The sequence below is a fragment of the Delphinapterus leucas genome, chromosome 11 (assembly GCF_059928025.1).
Source record: "Delphinapterus leucas isolate spDelLeu-1000000601 "Yukka" chromosome 11, BTC_Dleu_Yukka2, whole genome shotgun sequence".
Lineage (NCBI taxonomy): Eukaryota > Metazoa > Chordata > Mammalia > Artiodactyla > Monodontidae > Delphinapterus > Delphinapterus leucas.
The window spans coordinates 76,617,718-76,641,472 of record NC_143139.1 but is presented as its reverse complement, the minus strand read 5'-3'; the positions used below and the strand labels follow the sequence as shown (position 1 = coordinate 76,641,472).

General features: G+C 43.9%; 1 protein-coding gene across 6 annotated transcripts in view; it reads left to right on the top strand.

The window, feature by feature from the left end:
* TMCC3 (transmembrane and coiled-coil domain family 3) overlaps positions 1-23,370 on the top strand; it is an 84,369-nt gene extending 60,999 nt beyond the window's left edge. For 5 of the 6 annotated variants that reach the window (XM_022562412.2, XM_089921137.1, XM_089921138.1 and 2 more), the window contains 2 exons: positions 740-875; positions 5,996-23,370. In XM_022562412.2, coding sequence (XP_022418120.1) covers positions 740-875; positions 5,996-6,298 — 439 coding nt within the window. In that variant the 3' untranslated portion in view covers positions 6,299-23,370. Of the gene's footprint in view, positions 1-739; positions 876-5,995 lie in introns of those variants that run through there. The other variant, XR_016395026.1, reaches the window with a different exon arrangement.
* The last annotated feature ends 385 nt before the right edge of the window (positions 23,371-23,755 follow it).

Genomic DNA, 23,755 nt, shown 5'->3' with positions numbered 1-23,755 from the left:
ATAAATATTACACGGTTTCAAATACAATACAAAATTCCCCTTCTCTGAGGGGATTGGGGGTGGGAATGGGAATCTTTGTGCTTCTGTTACTTTAGATTTGGACTTTCGGAAGTGCCACCTGATAAGCCATCTTTAATTTGCAAGAAGCATGATTTTTTAATTGACACTTAAGTCCTAAGAGCTGACACATGTATTCAGAATCACTATGTGCACTGGGAAATAAGTGGAATTGGCACCAGCATAGAAATCGGTCATTTCCTTACAGCCTCTCTGGTGCATGAGAGCTGTGGCCGTGAACCATTAGGCACTGTGGGGTCAGAAGAGGGAAAAGCACCAGGATGCCAGTGGGTCCTCGCCTTTAGCAGGATGACTGACAGCCCTGTCTCCTGACCAGCCCTGGTGAATGTGCCAGTGATAAGGCCTGTCCTGTTGTCCCCACAGCCAGACAAGGTGTTGGTCTGATGTGGGTGGAAAAGCCAGGTTTCGTTTGCATGAACCCTCAGCGGTGCGGACGGAGTGAAGACTGCAGAGACCAATCCTTTCTGGAGCTAGAGTTCAGTGTTTGCCAAAAGCATGTTCCCCACAGCTTGACTTACGTTTTTGGAAGCACAGTCTGCCTGGGGATGAGAACAAGCCAAGGGGCACTGGTGACAGTGAGACACAAAGGATGTCATTTTCTAAGTGCTGTCAGAACACCTTTGAAATGTCACGTTCAGAATCACCTCCTCTCTTTGGAAAGGTACGAGCGACTGGAAGACCAGCTACACGACCTCACGGACCTGCATCAGCATGAGACGGCCAACCTGAAGCAGGAGCTGGCCAGCATCGAGGAGAAGGTGGCCTACCAGGCCCACGAGCGGTCACGGGACATCCAGGTGCCTTTCCTCTCCCCACTAGAGCTCACATGGGCTCTTCCCAGCCTTTCATTCATTTAACAAACTAAGTGCATTACCCCCAAGCCCGAAGGGATTTCTGGCATGTGGAGCAAACATTTATTCTTCACCATATTAACCCCATTAGCTCATGTTATAGACATTAAGCTATATTCTGTTTACTTTCTGCCTGAATTAGTTAGCAAATATTTATTATCTACCCCAAGCCTATCACCGATACTCTACTCTCCCCACCATCACCACAGTTTTTACAAATTTTAAAACATTGGGTAAATCTTGCCTTCGACATGCTCGCCTAGGTGGAGGGTCAGAAGTAACACAACTGCCAGTTGGCTCAAGACAATGTGAACAAGGGCCAAATCACGTGACGCAGACTCTGAAAGCCTCAGAAATTTAGGCGTGCAGTGCCCAGCAAGCTATGGACAAGTGTGGCAGGGGTCCACTTAGTGGTCAGACACTGGACTTCAGTCCCAGCCATTTACCAGCTTCATGGTCCTGAGCAAGCCTTAAGTCTATTTGCTCATCTCTAAAATAATAGCTTTCATATTTGTGGGAATTTCAAGCAGTTGAGTGCATACCGTGTTCCAAGCACTATCAAAGCACTTTACATGTCTAATTTCCCCATCTGTTCCTCACAACAGCCCTCTGAGGTAGTTTTTGTTATTCTCTTAATTTCTCAGATGTGGAGACCAAGGCACAGAGAGGTTAAGTGACTTGACCAAGGTCTTGCAGATAATCCTTGAGTAATGAATGTGAATAAATGTCCTGGAGAAGGTGGGACTTGAAGGTGGGTGGGATCCTGATGGATGGAGGGAAGGGGTAACTGGATCAGTATAAACAAAGGCATGCTCCAGTATTAATGTGATACTAACGCTGTAGTGAAGCAACCCTAGGCTTCTTGAGCTCCTTTTTTTTAGGGGTACTAGAGGGTCTCTTTTCCCCCCAGTTTTTATTCTGATACCATTGACATATAATTGTATTAGTTTAAGGTGTACAATATAATATTTGGTATGTGTACATGTTGCAAAATTATCACCACAATAAGTTTAGTTAACATTCATCACCTCACATAGTTACAAATTTGTTCTCTTATGATGAGCACTTTTAAGGCTTACTCCCTTAGCAAGTTTCAAATATACAATACAGTGTTGTTAACTATAGTGACCAAGCTGTACAGTACATTCCCCAGGACTTATTCACCTTATCACTGCAAGTTTGTGCCTTTTGACCCCTTTCATCCATTTTACCTCCCTTCCCCTTTTAGATTCTGCCAGATAAGTGAGATCATACAGTAATTGTTTGTCTCTGTCTGACTCATTTCACTTAGCAAAATACCCTTTAGGTCCATCCATGTTGCTGCAAATGGAACTATTTCTTTCTTTCTCGCGGCTGCGTACTGTGTGTGTGTGTGTGTGTGTGTGTGTGTGTGTGTGTGTACCTCATTTTCTTTATTCGTCCATCAGTGGACACTTGGGTTGTTTCCATGTCTTGGCTATTGTCAATAATGCTGCAATGAATATGAGGGTGTGGATTTCTCTTCTAGATACGGATTTAATTTCCTTCAGGTATATACAGAGAAGTGGGATTGCTGTGTCGTATTGTGGTTCTATTTTTAATTCTTTGAGGAACCTCTATAGTGTTTTCCATAATGGCTGCAGTGATTTACATTCCCATTGATCACCTTTTTAAAGAAAAAAACAAAAAAGTATACTCTCCCAGTCATGCTCAGCTTCAGTTTTACAAATTTTCTTTGTAGGCAGTGCTTATTTTCTCCAGCCCCACTTTACAAGGGGCTGAAACATAAGGAGAGATTTCTCCCACAATGTGTAAGCCAGACTTTTAGCCACCCACGTTTTGTTCCACACTGTGTCTAGGGCTGAGCCTGTGCTAATCCCAGACGTCTACTTGGACAATTCTGGGAGCCACAGCATCAGACTTGTTTGCCTCTGAGGACCCTGGTGCAGAAGACACTTGGGGGATTTCTGCCCCTGCTCTGGGCTAGGAGACTTAACTTCACTGCTGACTGGTTTAAAAAATGGGAACCCATTTAAATGTGAAGTGTTGCCAGGTGAACAGTGCAGTCTGTTTTATTAGAGCATTCTGTTTTAGAATACGTCTGGGATGCCACTAGCTGATGTCTAAATATATGGTTTTCTTATTTAGGGGATTGTTTGGGTTTATATTATTATTCCTTTTTTAAAGAAACATAGTTTAGAGATGGAGGGGTAAGATAAAGGGAGGGACTTCACAAAGAGAGCTTAAAAATTTAGAAGAGTTCATTTCAGCATTTTCTAGTTTCACCTTGTAGCTCAGAAGTGCAAAGAGGATGCCTGTGTGAGTGACTGGAGGGCCTTTCCTGTTAGGATAGTTAGAATCCTGGCTCTGCCTCTTACCGTAAACCTGCACACATCAGCACTGTGCCTCAGTTTCCTCATCTATAAAATGGAAATATTAATGAGCTCTACCTCAAAAGGCTGTCAGGAGGATTAAATGGGATAAGACATGTAAAGTACTTAAATCTTTACCTGACACATAATAAGCGGATAAAAATAAATACTGGCCAATTTTTGTATTTATTATGTATGAGTAGCCATATTTCTTGAGGCTTTTGGCAATTGGACCTGCTCAGCTTCCTCTTTATTTCTTGTTTCTTTTGTTCTTATAGGCAGGGTTATACAAGATGATGGAGTCGTATAGATGAGGGTGACTGTTGCCTATAGGGATGCAAGGGTTTTGTTGTTGTTTTAAAACGCAAATGAGTTTTTTAACCCTGAATTCTCAATTAGAAGAGTTTAAAGATAATCCTGTCCTCTGTCCTTATCCCCAATAAGTTAAATACTGGGCCCGAGGAAGTACTAAAGATTGTGGGGCTGTATATCTCTTAGTGGGTGCTGTGACCAAAATTCCTTACGAATTCACTGCTTAATTTTCTTGGATTTTCCTTTTGGTAAAAAATTTGACAGAAGTTCTAAGGCAGTTCTAGGATTAGTCTATTTGTATATGTAATTCATCGACCCAATCACAGATGAATGAATTTGCCTAAAATGTTGATCTTTTATCCTGTCCTATCACCTTTTCCATGCCATGCCTAAAAGAGAGGACACCATGGGCCTAAGTATTTGAAAAAAATGCATGATATTGGGGGCACTTGCCTGTCATTGTAGAAAGCCAGAACTTTTTAGAATGTGAGATCTGAAGAAGTTGTACCTTTTTTGTTGGTAGCCTGTGTAATGGAAGTTCCTATAGTAACAGAGAACCCTTGGCCCATAGAGTATGTTCAGCAGAAGGAAAGTAAATAAGTTTTGGAGCCATTATGCTCGTTTAAAACCTGAAAACATGACTGGATTTTAATTGAGCAAACATATATTGGTAAATGAGTTAGAAAACAGGCTCGTGAACTAAAAGGAGCTCCTTGTACCACCTCTACTTCGATCCTTTTCTCCCGAGAGGTGTAAGGTTTTTCTCTCTCAAGCCTCATATCCCATTACTGGCATCCAGTCTGGAGCATTCAGCCAGCACGTACCTCCTGCTGTGGATAACAGCGCGGTGCAGGTGTGGTCCCTTGGTCAGGGACAAGGGCCAGAGGGAGACTTGACATAGTCTGGTGGGTCCAGGAAGGCATCCCTCAGGATGTGACCATCAATGTGGGACCTGAAAGATGGAGGGGAATGGTGTGTGGGGAGGCAAACCTTTCGGGCACAGCACACTGTGTGTGCAAAGGCCCTGAGCATGGTCCTTTTCAGAACTTCAAAAAGCCAGTATGGCCAGAACACAGTGACGGAGGAGGGAGGAGGGAGGAGTCTTACCAGGTAAGCAAGGCAGGAGACAGTGGCTAGGCCTGGACCACGTTAAAGATTTAAAAGGTTCTACAAGAAGGAGTGACATCAGATATGCGTCCTTCAAAGATCACTTGGGCTGCTGTGTGGAAAGTGGATTCATGAGGTTGAAGACCAAGAGGGTGTGAAGAGAAATGAGTGGAAAGTTACTGCAGGTGGAGACCCTGATGACTGAGGTGGGGGGTTACTGTGGGAGGAGAGAGAAATGGACCAGTTAAGCTAAATACGAGATGTTGCATCGGAGGGGCCGGCTGCTGGATTAGATGAGAGGGGTGTCAAGGCATGCCTCTCATGTTTCTCACATGACAACTTGGTGCATCAGGTGCTGTTTTCTGAGAAGAGGAATTGGAAGGGACACGGTTGATGGCAGGAGCAGGGAAGGTGCAGACATGAATCCACAACTGGCCATGGTGCATTTGAGGTGCTTTTAAGAAGCTCAAAGTGGAGATGTCCAGGACGCATGTAGATACATGAGTCAATCTCAAGAGAGACAGCTGGGCTGGAGATACTTGGAGTCGTCCGTGTCTAGTAATCAAAGCCTTGGCAAGAATGAGATCTGGGGAGAAACTGTAGCTTCAGTTAGTGCCCTGGTAACACAGCGTTCGAAGAGCAGCCATGAGAGCCCCACAGTCAGCCGGGCCCCATCCCTCCCTCCGTCCTCCACTGGTCTGTAACAGGTGCACATGGACTGAGCAGTGGAATAAGGACTAGCAGTTGGTGGGACTTCCCTGGCAGTCCAGTGGTTAGGACTCTGTGCTTCCACTGCAGGGAGTCCTGGTTCGATCCCTGGTCAGGGAACTAAGATCCCACATGCCGTGTGGCACAGCCAAAAAGAAAACAACAAAACGACTAGCAGTTGGAGATGTCACCTATCCCGTGACTGGAGTTAGTCACCTGTCACAAAACGGAATCCCACCCCTCTTCTGGTTTGTCCCTGATGGTTCCACCAGATGCCAGTATTTTATGCACTTTATTTTAAATATAGGTGGAGTCAAAAATACCTAACCGTAATTCCTCATTCATGGTATTTCATGGTTGTAGATACATGCGCGTTCTGTCTGTGAATGACAGGATAAAGTGAGCCTTGGGATTCTTGTCTTACTTCTCTGTCTGTCATCACCGTCATCATCGTTATCATCGTCAGTTCGAAGCTGCACAGGCAGCAGCATCCTGAGCTGGGTGGCCCTCGCGCACGTCCCAGCTCACGCTCACGTGTTGCTGGTGATCTCAACAGCATTTGATCCTCGCTCTCCCTCTCGCCCACAGGAAGCCTTGGAGTCCTGCCAGACTCGCATTTCTAAGTTGGAGCTCCACCAGCAGGAGCAGCAAGCCCTGCAGACAGACACCGTGAACGCCAAGGTCCTCCTGGGGAAATGCATCAATGTGGTCCTGGCCTTCATGACTGTCATCTTGGTGTGTGTGTCCACCATCGCCAAGTTCATCTCGCCCATGATGAAGAGCCGCTTCCACATTCTCGGCACCTTCTTCGCTGTGACTCTCCTGGCAATATTCTGTAAAAACTGGGACCATATTCTGTGTGCCATAGAAAGGATAATAATACCAAGATGAAGCCGCTGGTTCCTGTCCTCATGTTCTTTCAAGTTTTTATTTTGGAGAAAATTCTCTGCATACTACCAGATTTTAAAATGAACGTTGGTGCCGACGGAAGTTTACAAGGGCCACGGCTGCGCGTTGTAAATAACTGCAGTTCTCTTCTCTCGGTAGCACTTGTCAGCTGGGTCCCTGTACGTGGTTACCATGAATCTGTTTCCATGCTCTCACCACATTGCTCACTGCCTTAATCAGACCAGGCTTCCTGCCCACCTGCCTAGTCCAGCATGGTCAGCCTCTGGTTGCTGAGCACTTGGTGTGATTAGTGACCCAGAAGGGATTTTAAGTCTCTCTCTCTTAAGTCTCTGTCAAAATTGAGCTGCACTCTTCCTGGCGGTTGTGTTTTCCCCGCGTCCTATAAGCAGCGAGGATGTGGCATGACTTGGGGAGGTGAAGAAGCATAGGCGTTGCCCACGTGAGCACGTGTGGCCCGTGGAAGCACAGTAAATCCCATGTAATCCGCCCCACTGTTCACTGATGACCATAGGTCCCATGTGTGCCCAGTGTCCACAGTGGTCAGCTGTTCGTGACTCTCTATCACATGGAAATCTTATAACACACCTGTTGATCCATCAAAAGTCTAACTTAAGTGTTCGGTTTCTCTTTAAATGATAAGACATGAAGATTTATGAATGGGCCTTACCTTCTTATACCCAGGGAGCCGCACTCCTGATTTCACATTCACTGGTTGTCTTATGCACCACCTTCAAGGCATGTAGAGATGCTTCCAAAGCATCTTTAACATGAAATTGATGTCTGATAGGCACTACACTGGAGGTTTGTGTTTGGGCACATCTTCACTGTGATGCGCCCCTCTGCGATGTGATTCACTTTCTACGATTCGCTTTATTCAGTCTGTGAGGGACAGCAAAGCTTACTCAGTAAATGAAAAAGGATGCCCACGTTGCAGTGTTTTTGTTTCTCTTCAAGGACAACAGAATCGTAGCTTATAAAGCTAAAGTGCCCTGAGGTAGGTACACTGGAAAAGGGGAAGAAAATATGACATGTGATCTAACTGGGTGGCAGCTAGATGAGTGGGTGCAGGTCACCTGGATGAAGATTGAGGAAGGGTCCTCGTCAGACCTTGAAAGACCAGCAAGAATAAAATAAATTAGATCCAGTGTCTGAGCCAAGGTTGCCATCTCTCTCTTAGCGTAAGTTCTGAGGTAATACATGGAGTGGCCACACTTTCACTCCATGGAAAGTCAACGTCTTTGGTCTGTTTGGGGGATGCCATTCACTACCTTGAGCCCAGATAATATTTTCCTTTAGATCTGTTTCTCTGCATATATAACAGAAAGGAAGTCCTATGAGAATTTAATGGAAACTCTTGTTCAGCCCCTTCTCACCAGCTGTTTTGTTATCTGAAGGCATAAAGAAGCATGTTAGTGTACATTTTCTTCCAGAAAACATCAAATCGCCTGGATTTAAATTTTAAGTGTAATATTTTGCAAATAGCTGCTCTTAGGGAAATCTCCTGAAAAAAATGTGACATAAGCCATGATTTGAGGGAACGGAATAGTCAGGCGTTTGGTACAAGTCCAGTGTGGGTGAGGCTCATACAACTTAAGCTTGCTTTTTTTTTTTTTAAGTTTACAACTCAGTGGTGTTAGTCAATTCACACTTAGGCAACTATGATTACTATCTAATTCCAGACTTGAGCTTTTAAAAACAATAAACATCATTTCACAAAATCTTTGGCTTAAAGTATCTTGCATTGAGGGAAGAGGGAGTCACAGTCCCACCCCATCTCATGGCTGTGTCCCCTTTCACTGCCAGGCTCTCCCCTGGTCTCCCAAGTTGGCTGTAAATACACTGTGATCCATCCAGTCCAGGGGACAGAAACAGGTTGCAGATCCAGGGAAGGGAGAGAGGAGCAATGTTGTGCTTCTTTTTGCTTTTCCGTTTTCATGGCCAGCATTCCCTGTTGTCTGTGGGCTTCAGTCTCCATGTGGGCTGAGGGCCGGGTGTAACTTAGGCCCTTGAATCAAGATGGCTCCGGGATGGGCTCCTCTTGATTTCTGTGAACATTTCTGAGGCACTTTGGAGATGCCAGGGGGTAGGGCGGGTGTAGATGGCCGCTGGTAGTTTAGAGAGAAAGAGTGAGATCCCTGGCCCTTCCCTCCAGGTAGGCATGGGCCTCCTTCTCATGCCCCAACACTCTGCTCCGTCGCTCAGCCAGACCTGTGATCAGTGTGTCTCCTCCCCGGGGAGAAAGGTGGAGAAGAAAACAGAAAGCAACACAATTCACCCCCTCCAGGCTGGAGCTGTTAACAGAAGCTGCTTGAAACTGACTCTCTTCTGAAATACTGTAGGGTCTAAATCATCCCACCTGATCATGAATTTTTTTTTGTTTTTTAAAGAATTCATATTTCTGGTGATTCTCATTAGATTTCAGAAACCTTGTTTTCACTTGGATATGCTCAACCTACACAGTGTATTTATTTTAGAGTCTCACTGAAAGTTCTTGAAGCTTTTTAATAAGATGATATCCTCCAAGGAGACTTTCACTCTCCACAGTTTATTATTTTCTTCTTAAAGAATAAACTTTCCCACAGTTGCTGCTTTTCACTCCAAGGAGATTAAATAAAATGTTATAAATATACAATGAAAATAGTGCTCTAGCTATGACATACCCTGGAGTTGGATATTCAATATACGTTTAACGAATCCTCTTCCCCACCTTTCGTTGGCAGCCAGCGTCATGTGCGTACCTAGAGATGAAAGCCAGCCGTGGGGTGGGTAAGCGCCGGCTCCCTCAGCGAACTTAACTGAGTGGTTGAAGATGCTGGGCATTGGGCTCTAGCACTGGATTGTTTGGTGCATGTTATTTTCATGATCACCAGGATAATGATAGTTTGCTGAGGACAAAACAGAAACCTAAGAATACTCTTGTGGGTTTTGAATTGGTTATTCCAGCTTACACTTGGAGTATGATTGAGTAGGAACAAAACATCCCCCCCACCAAAAAAAATTAAACCCGTAATGTAGCAGTAAATAAAAATGTTCCATTGCTGATTCTTTTTTTTAATAGATCTTTATTGGAGTATAAGTGCTTCACAATACTGTGTTAGTTTCTGTTGCATAACAAAGCAAATCGGCCATATGCATACACATGTCCCCATATCCCCTCCCTCTTGAGCCTCCCTCCCATCCTCCCGATCCCACCCCTCTAGGTCATCGCAGAGCACTGAGCTGATCTCCCCGTGCTATGCTGTTGCTTCCCACCAGCCAACTATTTTGCATTCGGTAGTGTATATATGTCAATGCTACTCTCACTTCGCCCCAGCTTCGCCCTCCCACCCCACGTCCTCAAGTCCATTCTCTATGTCTACCTCTTTATTCCTGCCCTGCAACTAGGTTCATCTGTACCATTTCTTTTTTTTTTTTTAGATTCCATATATATGTGTTAGCATACTGTATTTGTTTTTCTGACTTCACTCTGTATGACAGACTCCAGGTCCATCCACCTCACTACAAATAACTCAATTTCGTTTCTTTTTATGGCTGAGTAATATTCCATTGTATATATGTACCACATCTTTTTTTTTTTTTTGCGGTACGCGGGCCTCTCGCTGTTGTGGCCTCTCCTGTTGCGGAGTACAGCCTCCGGACGCGCAGGCTCAGCGGCCATGGCTCACGGACCCAGCCGCTCCGCAGCATGTGGGATCTTCCCGGACCGGGGCACAAACCCGTGTTCCCTGCATCGGCAGGCGGACTCTCAACCACTGCGCCACCAGGGAAGCCCCCACATCTTCTTTATACATTCATCTGTCAATGGACATTTAAGTTGGTTCCATGACCTGGCTATTGTAAATAGTGCTGCAATGAACATTGTGGTACATGCCTCCTTTTGAATTATGGTTTTCTCAGGGTATATGCCCAGTAGTGGGATTGCTGGGTCATATGGTAGTTCTATTTTTAGTTTTTTAAGGAATCTCCATACTGTTCTCCATAGTGGCTGTATCAATTTACATTCCCACCAACAGTGCAAGAGGGTTCCCTTTTCAGCACACTCTTTCCAGCATTTATTGTTTCTAGATTTTTTGATAATGGCCATTCTGACTGGTGTGAGGTAATACCGCATTGTAGTTTTGATTTGCCTTTCTCTAATAATTAGTGATGTTAAGCATCTTTTCATGTGCCTCTTGACCATCTATATGTCTTCCTTGGTGAAAAGTCTATTTAGGTCTTCCACCCATTTTTTAACTGGATTGTTTGTTTGTTTTTTTGATATTGAGCTCCATGAGCTGTTTGTATATTCTGGAGATTAATCCTTTGTTGTTTCATTTGCAAATATTTTCTCCCATTCTGAGGGTTGTCTTTTTGTCTTATTTATGGTTTCCTTTGCTGTGCAAAAGATTTTAAGTCCCATTTGTTTATTTTTGTTTTTATTTCCGTTACTCTAGGAGGTGGGTCAAAAAAGATCTTGCTGTGGTTTATGTCAAAGAGTGTTTTTCCTATGTTTTCCTCTAAGAGTTTGATAGTGTCTGGTGTTACATTTAAGTCTTTAATCCATTTGGAGTTTATTTTTGTGTATGGTGTCAGGGAGTGTTCTAATTTCATTCTTTTACATGTAGCTGTCCAGTTTTCCCAGTCCCACGTATTGAAGAGGCTGTCTTCTCTCCATTGTATTTTCTTGCCTCCTTTGTCGTAAATGAGGTGCCCATATATGCGTGGGTTTATCTCTGGGCATTCTGTCCTGTACCATTGATCTATATTTCTGTTTTTGTGCCAGTACCATTACTGTCTTGATTACTGTGGCTTTGTGGCATAGTTTGAAGTCGGGGAGCCTGATTCCTCCAACTCTGTTTTTCTTTCTCAAGATTGCTTTGTCTATGCAGGGTCTTTTGTGTTTGCATATGAATTGTAAAATTATTTGTTCTAATTCTGTGAAGAATGCCACTGGTAGTTTGATAGGGATTTCATTGAATCTGTAGATTGCTTTGGGTAGTATAGTTATTTTCACAGTATTGATTCTTCCCATCCAAGAACATGGTATATTTCTCCATCTGTTTATGTCATCTTTGATTTCTTTGATCAGTGTTTTATAGTTTTCTGAGGACAAGTCTTTCACCTCCTTAGGCAGGTTTATTGCTAGGTATTTTATTCTTTTTGTTGCAATGGCAAATGGGATTGTTTCCTTAATTTCTTTTTCTGATTTTTCGTTGTTGGTGTATAGGAACGCCAGAGATTTCTGTGCATTAATTTTGTATCCTGCAGCCTTACCAGATTCATTGATTAGTTCTAGTAGTTTTCTGGTGGCATCTTTAGGATTTTCTATGTATAGTATCATGTCATCAGCAAACAGTGACAGTTTTACTTCTTTTCCAATTTGTATTCCTTTTATTTCTTTTTCTTTTCTGATTGCTGTGGCTAAAACTTCCAAAACTATGTTGAATAAGAGTGGAGAGAGTGGACATCCTTGTCTTGTTCCTGATCTTAGTGGAAATGCTTTCAGTTTTTCATCATTGAGTATGATGCTTGCTGTGGGTTTGTCATATATGGCCTTCATTATGTTGAGGTAGGTTCCCTCTGTGCCCATTTTCTGTAGAGTTTTTATCATAAATGGATGTTGAATTTTGTCAAAAGCTTTTTCTGCATGTATTCATATGATCATATGGTTTTTATTCCTTAATTTGTTAAAGTGGTGTATCACATTGGTTGTTCTACGTATATTGAAGAATCCTTGCATCCCTGGGATAAATCCCACTTGATCATGGTGTATGATCCTTTTAATGTGCTGTTGGATTCTGTTTGCTAGTATTTTGTTCCGGATTTTTGCATCTGTGTTCATCAGTGATATTGGTCTATAATATTCTTTTTTTGTGATATCTTTTTCTGGCTTTGGTATCAGGGTGATGGTGGCTTCGTAGAATGAATATGGGAGTGTTTCTCCCTCTGCACTTTTTTGGAAGAGTTTCAGAAGGATCAGTGTTAGCTCTTCTCTAAATGTTTGATAAATTCACCTGTGAAGCCATCTAGTCCTGGACTTTTGTCTATTTGAAGATTTTTAGTTACGGTTTCAATTTCATTACTTGCGATAGATCTGTCTATATTTTCTAATTCTTCCTGGTTCAGTCTGGGAAAATTGTATCGTTCCAAGAATTTGTCCATTTCTTCCAGGTTGTCCATTTTATTGGCCTATAGCTGTTTGTAGTAGTCTCTTATAATCCTTTGTATTTCTGCAGTGTCAGTTGTGATTTCTCCTTTTTCATTTCTAATTTTATTGATTTGTGTCCTCTCCCTTTTTTTTCTTGATGAGTCTGGCTAAGGGTTTATCAATTTTGTTTATCTTCTCAAAGAACCAGCTTTTAGTTTTATTGATCTTTGCTATTGTTCTCTTTGTTTCTATTTCATTTATTTCTGCTCTGATCTTATGATTTCTTTCCTTCTACTGACTTTGGGTTTTCTTTGTTCTTCTTTCTCTAGTTGTTTTAAGTGTAGGGATAGATTGTTTATTTGAGATTTTTCTTGTTTCTTGAGGTGAGATTGAATTGCTATAAACTTCCCTCTTAGAACTACTTCTGCGTCCCATAGGTTTTGGGTTGTCGTGTTTTTGCTATCATTTGTTTCTATGTATTTTTAAATTTCTTCTTTGATTTCTTCAGTGATCTCTTGGTTATTTTGTAGTGCACTGTTAACCTCCAAGTATTTGTGTTTTTTACAGTTTTTTTTCCTGTAATTGACTTCCAATCTCATAGCATTGTGGTCAGAAAAGATGCTTGATACGATTTCAATTTTCTTAAATTTTCCGATGCTTGATTTGTGACCCAAGATGTGATCTATCCTGGAGAATGTTCCATGTGCACTTGAGAAGAAAATGTATTCTGCCACTTTTAGGTGGAATGTTCTATAAATATCAGTTAGATCTATCTGGTCTATTGTGTCATTTAAAGCTTGTATTTCCTTATTTATTTTCTGTTTGGATGATCTGTCCATGGTTGTAAGTGGGGTGTTCAAGTTCCCTACTAGTACTGTGTTACTGTAGATTTCTCCTTTCATGGTTGTTAGCATTTGCCTTATGGATTGAGGTGCTCCTATGCTGGGTGCATAAGCATTTATAATTGTTATATCTTCTTCTTGGATTGATCCTTTGATCATTAGGTAGTGTCTCTCCTTATCTCTTATAACAGTCTTTATTTTAAAGTCTATTTTATCTGATATGAGTATTGCTACCCCAGCTGTCTTTTGATTTACATTTGCATGGAATATCTTTTTCCATCCCTTCACTTTCAGTCTGTATGTGTCCCTAGGTCTGAATTGGGTCTTTTGTAGACAGCATATATATGGGTCTTGTTTTTGTATCCATTCAACCAGTCTGTGTCTTTTGGTTGGGGCATTTAATCCATTTACTTTCAAGGTTATTATCAATATATATGTTCCTATTACCACTTTCTTAATTGTTTTGGGTTTGTTTTTGTGGGTCTTTTTCTTTTGTGCTTCCCGCTTAGAGAAGTTTCTTTAGCATTTTTTGTAAAGCTGGTTTGGTGGTGCTGAATTTGCTTAGCTTTTGCCCGTCTGAAAAGCTTTTGACTTCTCCGTCAAATCTGAATGAGATCCTTGCTGGGTTGAGTAATCTTGGTTGTAGGTTTTTCTCTTTCATCACTTTAAGTATATCCTGCTACTGCCTTCTGGCCTGCAGAGTTTCCACTGAAAAATCAGCTGATAACCTTATGGGGATTCCTTTGTATGTTATTTTTTGTTTTTCCCTTGCTGCTTTTCATATTTTTTCTTAGAATTTAATTTTTCTTAGTTTGATTAATATGCGTCTTGGTGTGTTTTTCCTAGGGTTTATCCTGTATGGGACTCTCTGTGCTTCCTGGACTTGGGTGACTATTTCCTTTCCCATGTTAGGGAAATTTTCAACCTAATCTCTTCAAATATTTTCTCAGACCCTTTCTTTTTCTCTTCTTCTGGGACCCCTATAATTCGAATGTTGGTGCATTTAGTGTTGTCCCAGAAGTCTCTGAGATTGTCTTCAATTCTTTTCATTCTTTTTTCTTTATTCTGCCCCTCGGCAGTTATTTCCACCATTTTGTCTTCCAGCTCACTTATTCATTCTTCTGCCTCTGTTATTCTGTTATTGATTCCTTCTAGTGTATTTTTCATTTCAGTTATTGTGTTGTTCATCTCTGTTTGTTTATTCTTTAGTTCTCCTAGATCTTTGTTAAACATTTCTTGTGTTTTCTCAATCGGTGCCTCCATTCTGTTTCCGAGATTCTGGATCATTACTCTGAATTCTTTTTCATGTAGATTGCCTATTTCCTCTTCATTTATTTGGTGTTGTAGGTTTTACCTTGCTCCTTCATCTGTGATATATTTTTTTGCCATCTCATTTTTTTTTTTTTTTTTATGAGTGGGATTGTGTTCCTATCTTCCTGGTTGTTTTGCCTGAGGCTTCCAGCACTGGAGTTTGTAGGCTATTGGGTAGACCTGGGTCTTGTTGCTGAGATGAGGAACTCTGTGAGACCTCACTCTGACGAATACTCCCTGGCGTGTGAGGTTCTCTGTTAGTCCAGTGGTTCGGACTTGGAGCTCCCACCACAGGAGCTTCGGCCCAACCCCCGGCTCATGAAACAAGATCCTGTAAGCCATGTGGGGCGACCACAAAAAAAAAAACTAAACTAAAAGAACAATAACAAAGTAAAAAATAAAATTATACTAGGAAACTAACAGATACGTTAGAAAGAATGTAAAAATAAAAATATAGATGAATCAACAACCGGAAGGTACATCAATACCACAATAGTAAAAAAGAGGAGGAGGGAAAAGAAAAAAACAAAGGGTCGGGGCGGGGGAAGGCCTTGGCTGTGGAGGACAGGGCCTAAGCAAGGGTGAGGTTTGGGTGGTGGGCAGGGGCCACTGCTCAGGACCCACAGGGCTGGAAAAGGCCCTGGGGGCCATGGCGGGGTCGGGGCTTAGGCTCAAGGAACAGAAGGGGCCCAGACGTGCCCCCCACCCCTGGGCTCAGAGGGCAGGGGACCTGCTGGGAGCCCAGTAGGCTTCCTGGGCTAGAGTGGGCGGGGCAAACGCCCTCCTCTCCTCTCCTGCTCCTCCGCTCTGGGAGGGCCCCTCCTGCTTGCCTCTCCTGATATCCGCAGCCTCAGGGGCGCTGATCCTGTCTGGCCTCCGCTTCTCCTCCCCCCTCAGTCCCCCTGCGTCCTACAGGTTCACTCTGGGGTTCCTCCCATCTCCTTGGGGGTCCGAGTCTTCCACCAGCGGCTGGCAGGTGCCTTAGTTGTGGGGCGACGCTAATTCCGTGTCTTCCCACACCACCATCTTGACCCCGCCTCTCTATGTTGCTGATTTAGGACAGTGAAAGTAGCATTTGTTATTTAAATATATTCAGTACATACAGTACATACATCAGTACATACAGCTGTTTTATTCTTTTTTTTTTAATTAATTTATTTATTTTTGGCTGCATTGGGTCTTTGTTGCTGCACACAGACTTTCTCTAGTTGCGTCGAGTGGAGGCTACTCTTCATTGTGGTGCGTGGGCTTCTCACTGCGGTGGCTTCTCTTGTTGCCGAGTGCAGGCTCTAGGCGTGCGGGCTTCAGCAGTTGTGGCACATGGGCTCAGTAGTTGTGGCTTGCGGGCTCTAGAGCACAGGCTCAGTAGTTGTGTTGCACGGGCTTAGTTGCTCTGCAACATGGGATCTTCCCGGACCAGGGCTCGAACCCGTGTTCCCTGCATTGGCAGGCGGATTCTTAACCACTGCGCCACCAGGGAAGTCCTGTTTTATTCTTTCTAATAGCTACATTTTATTATGTAAAGAAATTATTGTAAATCTTTCACCCACTTATAGTAAAAGCATAGAAATTCCTGTTCAAAAGAAAAAAAAAAAAACAAAGTAGCATTCGTCCCAAGTTTACAGCATGTATAGTTAGTTGTTCTGTTTATATGGTTGCTGTGATCTATTGATAAATTGATATCGTCTGAAACTCCTCCCCTTTCCATTGCAGCCCATAATGCTATTATTATCCTTCTCTGTCAATTAGCATCCATGTGATTTTAGCCCTTCTCCTACTTTGTCACTCTTGTATTCATTTAAATATTTCCCCACTATGTATGTTTCTCACCTTGTCATTTTTCTAGTGTATCAGGTTTAATTATGGGTTCAATAATAGTGAGAGGAACTAGCTTCCCTCGGGCAACTACTCACTTAGATCCTTTTTCTTTGTTTCTTAAATACCAGATTATTTTGCCTCAGATGGAACATTTTTGCATTGAATCCAAATATAGTTGTATTGGTTTGGGAAAACATTTAAATATACTTACTAATATGAACATGCATGATTAAAGAACCTATTATGCATATTTCTATAATTTTGAGAAACCAGGGGTAGGATGAAATGGCATTATTTAAAATTCAAGACTTTATCTGGAGAGAGGTATATAAGAAGTTTAGCACATGTGCTAAGGAAAGAGTTGGTCTAAAAAGATAAATCACTGAAAAGAATGAAATTGGCCTATTTTTATTAAAAGTAGTTAAGAAGCTTTTTTAAAAAGAAAGGTACATTTAACAGGAGTGGTAACCCAGAGGGTATAAAAGCAGATCTATAATTTTCTAAAGTCAATACAACTCTCTGTTTATAAGAAGCTGGGAAGTAAGTACCTTGATTGTTTTAGGAATGATTTATGTGTTGCAACTTTATTTAAAGCATGTCTGCTGTATTTGTCCTTAGAGAAATGTTTCAACAAAACGTGCTCGCTGTTTAAGATGTGTTTAGGCAGTAGTTAGTGGCTCCGAGCGTAGAAACTGGAAATGTTCATTGTGAGGTCTGTTGTAGAATTTCTGTTTTGTGGGATATCATGTAGTTTCATGTCAGCCTAAAATTGTAAATTTGCTGTAGATCTTCACTACATTCAAAGCAGGTGCCATTATTTTTTTAAATAAACACTTGATGTTGGCTTTGATGTTAAACCAAGAGCTAGAGGCTTCCCTGGTGGCTCAGTGGTTGGGAGTCCGCCTGCCAATGCAGGGGACACGCGTTCAAGCCCTGGTCCAGGAAGATCTCCCATGCCGCGAAGCAGCTAAGCCTGTGCGCCACAACTACTGAGCCTACGCTCTGGAGCCCGCGAACCACAACTACTGAGCCCGCGTGCCACGACTACTGAAGCCCATGCGCCTAGAGCCCGTGCTCCACAAGAGAAGCCACTGCAATGAGAAGCCTCCGCACCGCAACGAAGATCAGCCCCCACTCCCCGCAACTAGAGAAAAGCCCACGTGCAGCAATGAAGACCCAACGCAGCCAAAAACTAAAAATAAATAGATAAATTTATAAAAAAAAAATAAAGAGCTAGATTTCTTAAACTTTCACATTTGTCAGAGCCCATCTCAGTAGCAGATCTGTTTGTGTGTCTGTATAATCATTTTTTAAAATAGACTATTTTAGGGCAGTTTTAGGCTCACAAAAAACTTCATTGGAAGGTACAGAGATTTCCATACACCCCCTGTTCCCACACATGCACAGCCTCCCCTGCTGTCAGCATCCCCCAACAGGGGGTACAATGTAGGGGGAACCTACACTGATACATCATTATCACCCAAAGTCCCTAGTTTGCATTAGGGTTCACTCTTGTATATTCTATGGCTTTGGACAAGTGTGTAATGACATGCATCCACCGTTAATTATAGTGTCATACAGAATAGTGACACTGCCCTAAAAATCCTCTGCCTATTTATCCTTCCCTCTCCCCACCCATCCCCAATCAATGTTTAAACTAATTTCAAGTCTACCCTGTGCAAAGTTGTCCATGTGCCCATTCCTTGAGCCTGGTGGGAGGGAGAAGGATGGTTTGTCACAGTACCTGGAATTCTAGGAGATGTGCCCTGGTGTTGTGGGAAGAGGTGTGGTAGGATGCTGAGAGCAAGGCAGAGCCATCCGCAAGACAGACAAGAAGGAGGGCAACACCAGGACAGGTGTGGGCACAGGAGTGAGCAGACCCTTTGAAGAAGCAGCCTGTTTAGTGACATCTCTCTTTTGTATGGTGGTTTGGTGCTGATGAAGCATTTTATTTTCCTAGTGCGGTAACTTATCTGAGCCAGTCCTATGCCATAGGCATCATTATCCCTGGTGTATGGGTAGAATTGAATGAAGCTCAGACACTTTTCCCAAGGTCACATCTAGTGAAGGAGGGAGCTGAGCTCTCTTTGCCTTTGCCTTCTCCTGCCTTTTTATCTACTTCCACTCAGCTTGATGTCCTGAGCAGTTTCTCCTCTGGTCATCCAGCACTCACGCCCCCTGTACTAACAAAATAACTAGAACGTTTAGGTGATGGAGACATTCATAAATACGTCAGCTCATTCCCTGCCCTGGTTATTTGCATATTTGAATGTTTGGAAATCTTATGGGACCCTGTTGTTATTTTGCACACCCGTTGTTATTTGATGTCTGAAGATGTACATACAGAAAATAGAACTGATTATATTAAATGTGTGACCAGTCCGGCATATTCCCAAGTGTCGCTTTAGGGAAAACACCAAGTCTGTATTTCCTTAAAAAGAGAGATGGAAAAGAGGTTTGATGAGTTGGATTATAGCTAATAATGAAAGATACTGCCACACAATAAAGCAGTGCTTTCCGATTTTGAATCATACATGGACCTCTAATAGAAAAAATTATCGTGGACACCTGAGAGCACCCATAGTCACAATCTAACCAAGTAACTTCAAATATTCATAGCAGTTCATAATAGTAGCTTTTGTTAATTTACAATCATAAGATTGCAGATTATCTGCAGCCCTACATACAGAGTTACCTTCTGATAGGTATGACCATGAGATGTAGGAATTCATAGGACACAGAAGGACCATGGCAATGCCAAACAGCACCTTCTGGGCTTTCATCACTGTGGAATGACAGCTAACATTTTTAAGCATTTACTGTGTGCTGTGCCATGTGCCAAATGCTTTGCGTTCACTATCAAACATAATTGTTCCAACACCCAGTAAGGCAGACACTATTGTCCCTGCTTAACAGATGAGGAAACTGAGGTTCAGAGTGACTAAAAAACTAGCAGCATCATGAAGTGGGTAATCGTGGGCTCTTTGTTCAGCCCCAAGCTTGTATGACTCGAGCCTACACTGGTAACCACTCCCCTGTGCTGTAATGGAAGGACTGAGCGATTGCCTTCTACTTACTCGGTAGCTCCCAGCTCCTGCGAGGCAGATGACTCTCCTGGAGCCCTAGAAGGGGTCACTTAGCCCCAGGACTGGAACCGTCGGTACCGCAGTTGCAGATTACCACAGTTGCAAATTGTGCGTTTACACCTTTGCTCTTTGGACGTATTATGGTGAGGATGGTTACCTGAAGCCGATGTCCTAGATCTTTGAAAAAACATGGGGCTGACAGATTTGTGGTTGAACAGAATGGAAAGCTATTAACCAAAGAAACTTGTACACCCTCCCTGGCTACCTGAGCTTCTTGGGCTGTATAATTGGCAATTGGTTTGGCTGAGTATTTATCAGCTTTTTTGGCTTGGCTCTGAGACGGTGAGGTCCCTGGTGGCTTCTGCCCTGTGCTCTGTAGCATCTGCTAACAACCGTCTGTGATGGCTCCTCTCAAATTCCTCTCCTTGCTAAGCCAGCCAGAATCTCTCCCCTGCCAGGCCTTTAACCTGACTAGAGAAGTTAACAGGAGCGAGTATCAGCCATGTGCTGGCGGTGGTTACACCACCCTGGGCCAGGTTTGGGGATTGGATTGTTTTTCTTCTGTTCTGCCGAAAAATAGCTACCAAGTAGTAGAAAAGAAGCAAAGTCATGCCTCGGTCTCTGCTAAGAGTTAAGGGACTCCATTTACCCAAGAAACTCTCAGAGGCCTGGATTCTCCTCTGATCTCAGACGGTCCACATTACAAGCAGTGGTGCTCTCCAAGCTGGGTGTTTCCTCCCCAGAGTGGTTTTGATTGCTCTTCCATCATCACATTTCCCTGTGGTTTGAAGCCCAGGCCCTCTTAGCTGCAGGGAACAGAGGACTATAAGACAGACCCCCAACATTCGGGCCACAGGCAGGACATAAACACCCGCAGTGGCTCAAGCCAGCAGGAACTCCAAAAGAGGCCTGGATTCACAGAGAGATGGCCTTCCCCAGACACGGGAGTCAGAATTTTTCCCAGGTGATTTCCTGCTATGCGTAGGGTTTCCCCTTATCAACAAGAAGCAGTCAGCTAAGAGTCGATGAAAACCGTATATAGAGTTGGAAGGGAGGAGGCCCATTCATCGTTCAACAAGCACTTCTCCTCAAAGGAGAAGCTGGGAAGGACCCAAGGAGGCTGGCGGCTGGCGGCTGGCTCTCCTGGCTAGTGGAGGGCGGGCAGCAGCGTGCCGCTGGTCCTTGAGAAGGAAGGATCCTGACCGGTCAGCCCAGGGGGTCTCCTGGTGTCCAGTTCCCAGAGTGGGCTCACGGTCTCCCTGAGAGCACTGGACTCCGCCCAGGCTTCTGGCCAAGCTGGGGGATGTTCCTCTGGCTCCCTCAGTCACAGACCTGTCCTACAGGGGATGGACTGAGCCATGCAGCTGGTCAGAGCATTTCAGCTCCTTGGCAGCTCTTTATATTTGAATGGAAATCAGCACATTTGCTTTTTCTTGTCAGCATGTCTTGTCGGAGTTGGGTTAGCATGAATCATTTTCACAGGAGCGGTCACCTAATAGACTAATCAAGCAGATTCTGAATGACTGCGTGATGTGTGGGCAGGCCAGCCTGAAACTCTGGGGGCTTTCTTCCTACCCGCAGTCTGATGAACCCGGGGAAAATGTTTAACCTCTCTGAACTTCCCTGTCCTAACCTGGAACATGCCTAGGGTGGTAAGGTTTAGATAAAGTGCTTGGAACAGGGTCTTCAGCTATTTAATGTATTTATTGAGCACCTACCATGTGTCAGGCACTGTTCTAGGCACAGGGATATGAAACAATGTCCCTCTCCTCGCGGGGGTTACATTCTAGTGGGAGGAGACGATGACAAACAAAAATAGAATATTTGGCAGCAGTAATGGCCGTGCACTGAGCATTTAACCTAAAATTGAAACTTACCTTGATACTCTTAGAGAGGAAATGAACTTTAAAAAAAAAAAAAAAAATTATTTATTTATTTATTTATTGCTGTGTTGGGTCTTCGTTGCTGCCCGCGGGCTTTCTCTAGTTGCACGGAGCGGGGGCTACTCTTTGTTGCGGTGCGCGGACTTCTCATTACGGTGGCTTCTCGTTGCAGAGCATGGGCTCTAGGCGCGCAGGCTTCAGTAGTTGCAGCACTCGGGCTCAGTAGTTGCAGCTCGCGGGGTCTAGAACGCAGGCTCAGTAGTTGTGGCGCACGGGCTTAGTTGCTCCGCGACATGTGGGATCTTCCCGGACCAGGGCTCGAACACGTGTCCCCTGAACTGGCAGGTGGATTCTTAACCACTGTGCCAACAGGGAAGTCCCCTCACCATGTTTCTTGAAGTTATAGTCTCCACTCCACTCTCCCCGGACTCCTTAATCCACTAAAAACTAGTATCAGCCCCCAAACTTACAGAACACTTCTCTCCAATGACCCGTTTGCTTATCTGGTGCATCCTTTTCAGCCTGTATCTTTACTTAATTCCTACATCGTTTGCCACTGTGATGCTCACACTTGGCCGAAACGTTTTGCTCTCATTGGGTGTTTCCTTGCTGCCACTCTTCTGCTTCTCCTACCACATCTCGACCATTCGCTAGTCTTCTTTGGCTGCATTATCTACATTTCACCTGCTTTGTACAGACTCCCCGTGACTCAGCCGTCATCTCTGACTAATAACTACCAGCTCCATGTAGTGAGTACCTGCCTGTTATTTTTAGCCACAGACCCCTATTTCCAATGACTCACCCTTCATCTCTACAGAGATATCCTTAGGGCACCTCAGATCAAAAAACCAAGCTCGGTGTTTTGCCAAGTTCCTGTTCACTTCCCAATTTCATAAAGACACCACTACCATCCACTCACCCACCCAAACCAGAAACCTCAGAGCCCTCCTCCTTTTCCTCACCAGCACCACCAAGTCGTATCTATTCCACCTTCTCACCTCACTCTATCCCACTTGCTACTACTGTGGTTCAGGGCACCATTATTTCTCCCAGAACAGTTGTAACAGGCTCCTCAGTGGTTCCCCTGGCCTGGTTTTGACGCCCCCCGCCCAACCCATGTGACTGCCAGTGTGATCTTTCTAAAATGCAAATCAGATCACCCTGTTCCACTGTTTAAACCCTTCAGGGGTTCCCACTGCCCACAGGGTCAAAGCTGAATTTCTGAGCAAAGCTGCATGAGGTCCTTGATGTACTGGAGCCAACCCAACTTCCCAGCCTCCTGCCCCAGCTCCGCACATCCGGCCCTGAGCCCACTTTGCTATTTCATACCCTCAGGCAATGCCCGAGTGCTTTCTTCTGCCTGTGATCACATTTCTTCTCCTTCCTTTCCTCATGACCCTCTCCCGTATCTGCTTTGTGAAGACCTCCTGTGCTTCCCTTCCCCACTCTGTATTCTGTAAAGGAATGCCCTGTTATAATCCCTTTATCCTAGTGATCAAGGAGGGTTTGGTTTATGTCTGTCCCAGTAGTAGACAGTGAGTTCCTTATAGCCCGAGCCATTTTCTCCTCATCTGGTTCTTCCCCTGGACCTCACTGAGTGCCACGCACGTGGGTGGTAATCAATAGATTCAATGAACAAAGAGGCCAGATAATGTAACAATGGAGCTGCCTTCCTTCCCCACTAGATTGTGAGCACTTGGTGGGCTGCATCTCTTTCTTCTGTATCTGCAGTTCCTGGACAATTGGTGTTTAATACATATTACTGAGTATGGAATCAGGGTTACTCACACTTTCTACCAGAAACCCCTCCCAATGCAAAAGGATGAGGATATCTAACGGGAACAATGCCGCTTTTGGAAAGCTTCCCTTCAGCTTGACTTTCCCTGGTCTGACCGTCACCTCACCCTGCCATTCTCCCAGTATCAGAAGGAAGTCTGGGGCCATAAAGCGCGTCTCATAAAACTTCGCTGGGGTCTGAAGTCCACATGGCTGAAAATAGAGCACACCTCGGAGCCCAGCCCTACTGGCGTTTGGTACTGGTGGCTTTTATCAAAATGGTGACCACATTTCTGGAATCTAAACAAGGAAACATGAACTTTTAACTGATAAAGAAAAACAGTTCCTGTTCACCAAGCATGTCATTTACCCGGCACAGGGCCTGGGGGTTTTATGGATTATGTCACCTCTTCCCCACCACAGCCCTCTTCTCGTCTTACACGTGGAGGAACTGAGGCACAAACTTGGCGGGGCTGGAAGGCAGAGCCTCTTCTGTCTGACTCCAAATCATCAGGCCATGATGGGTGCCACCATCAGGGGCATGAGACTGTCTGGGACGTGCCCTGGGGATCCTGAAATAGAAGAATGTCTGGGAT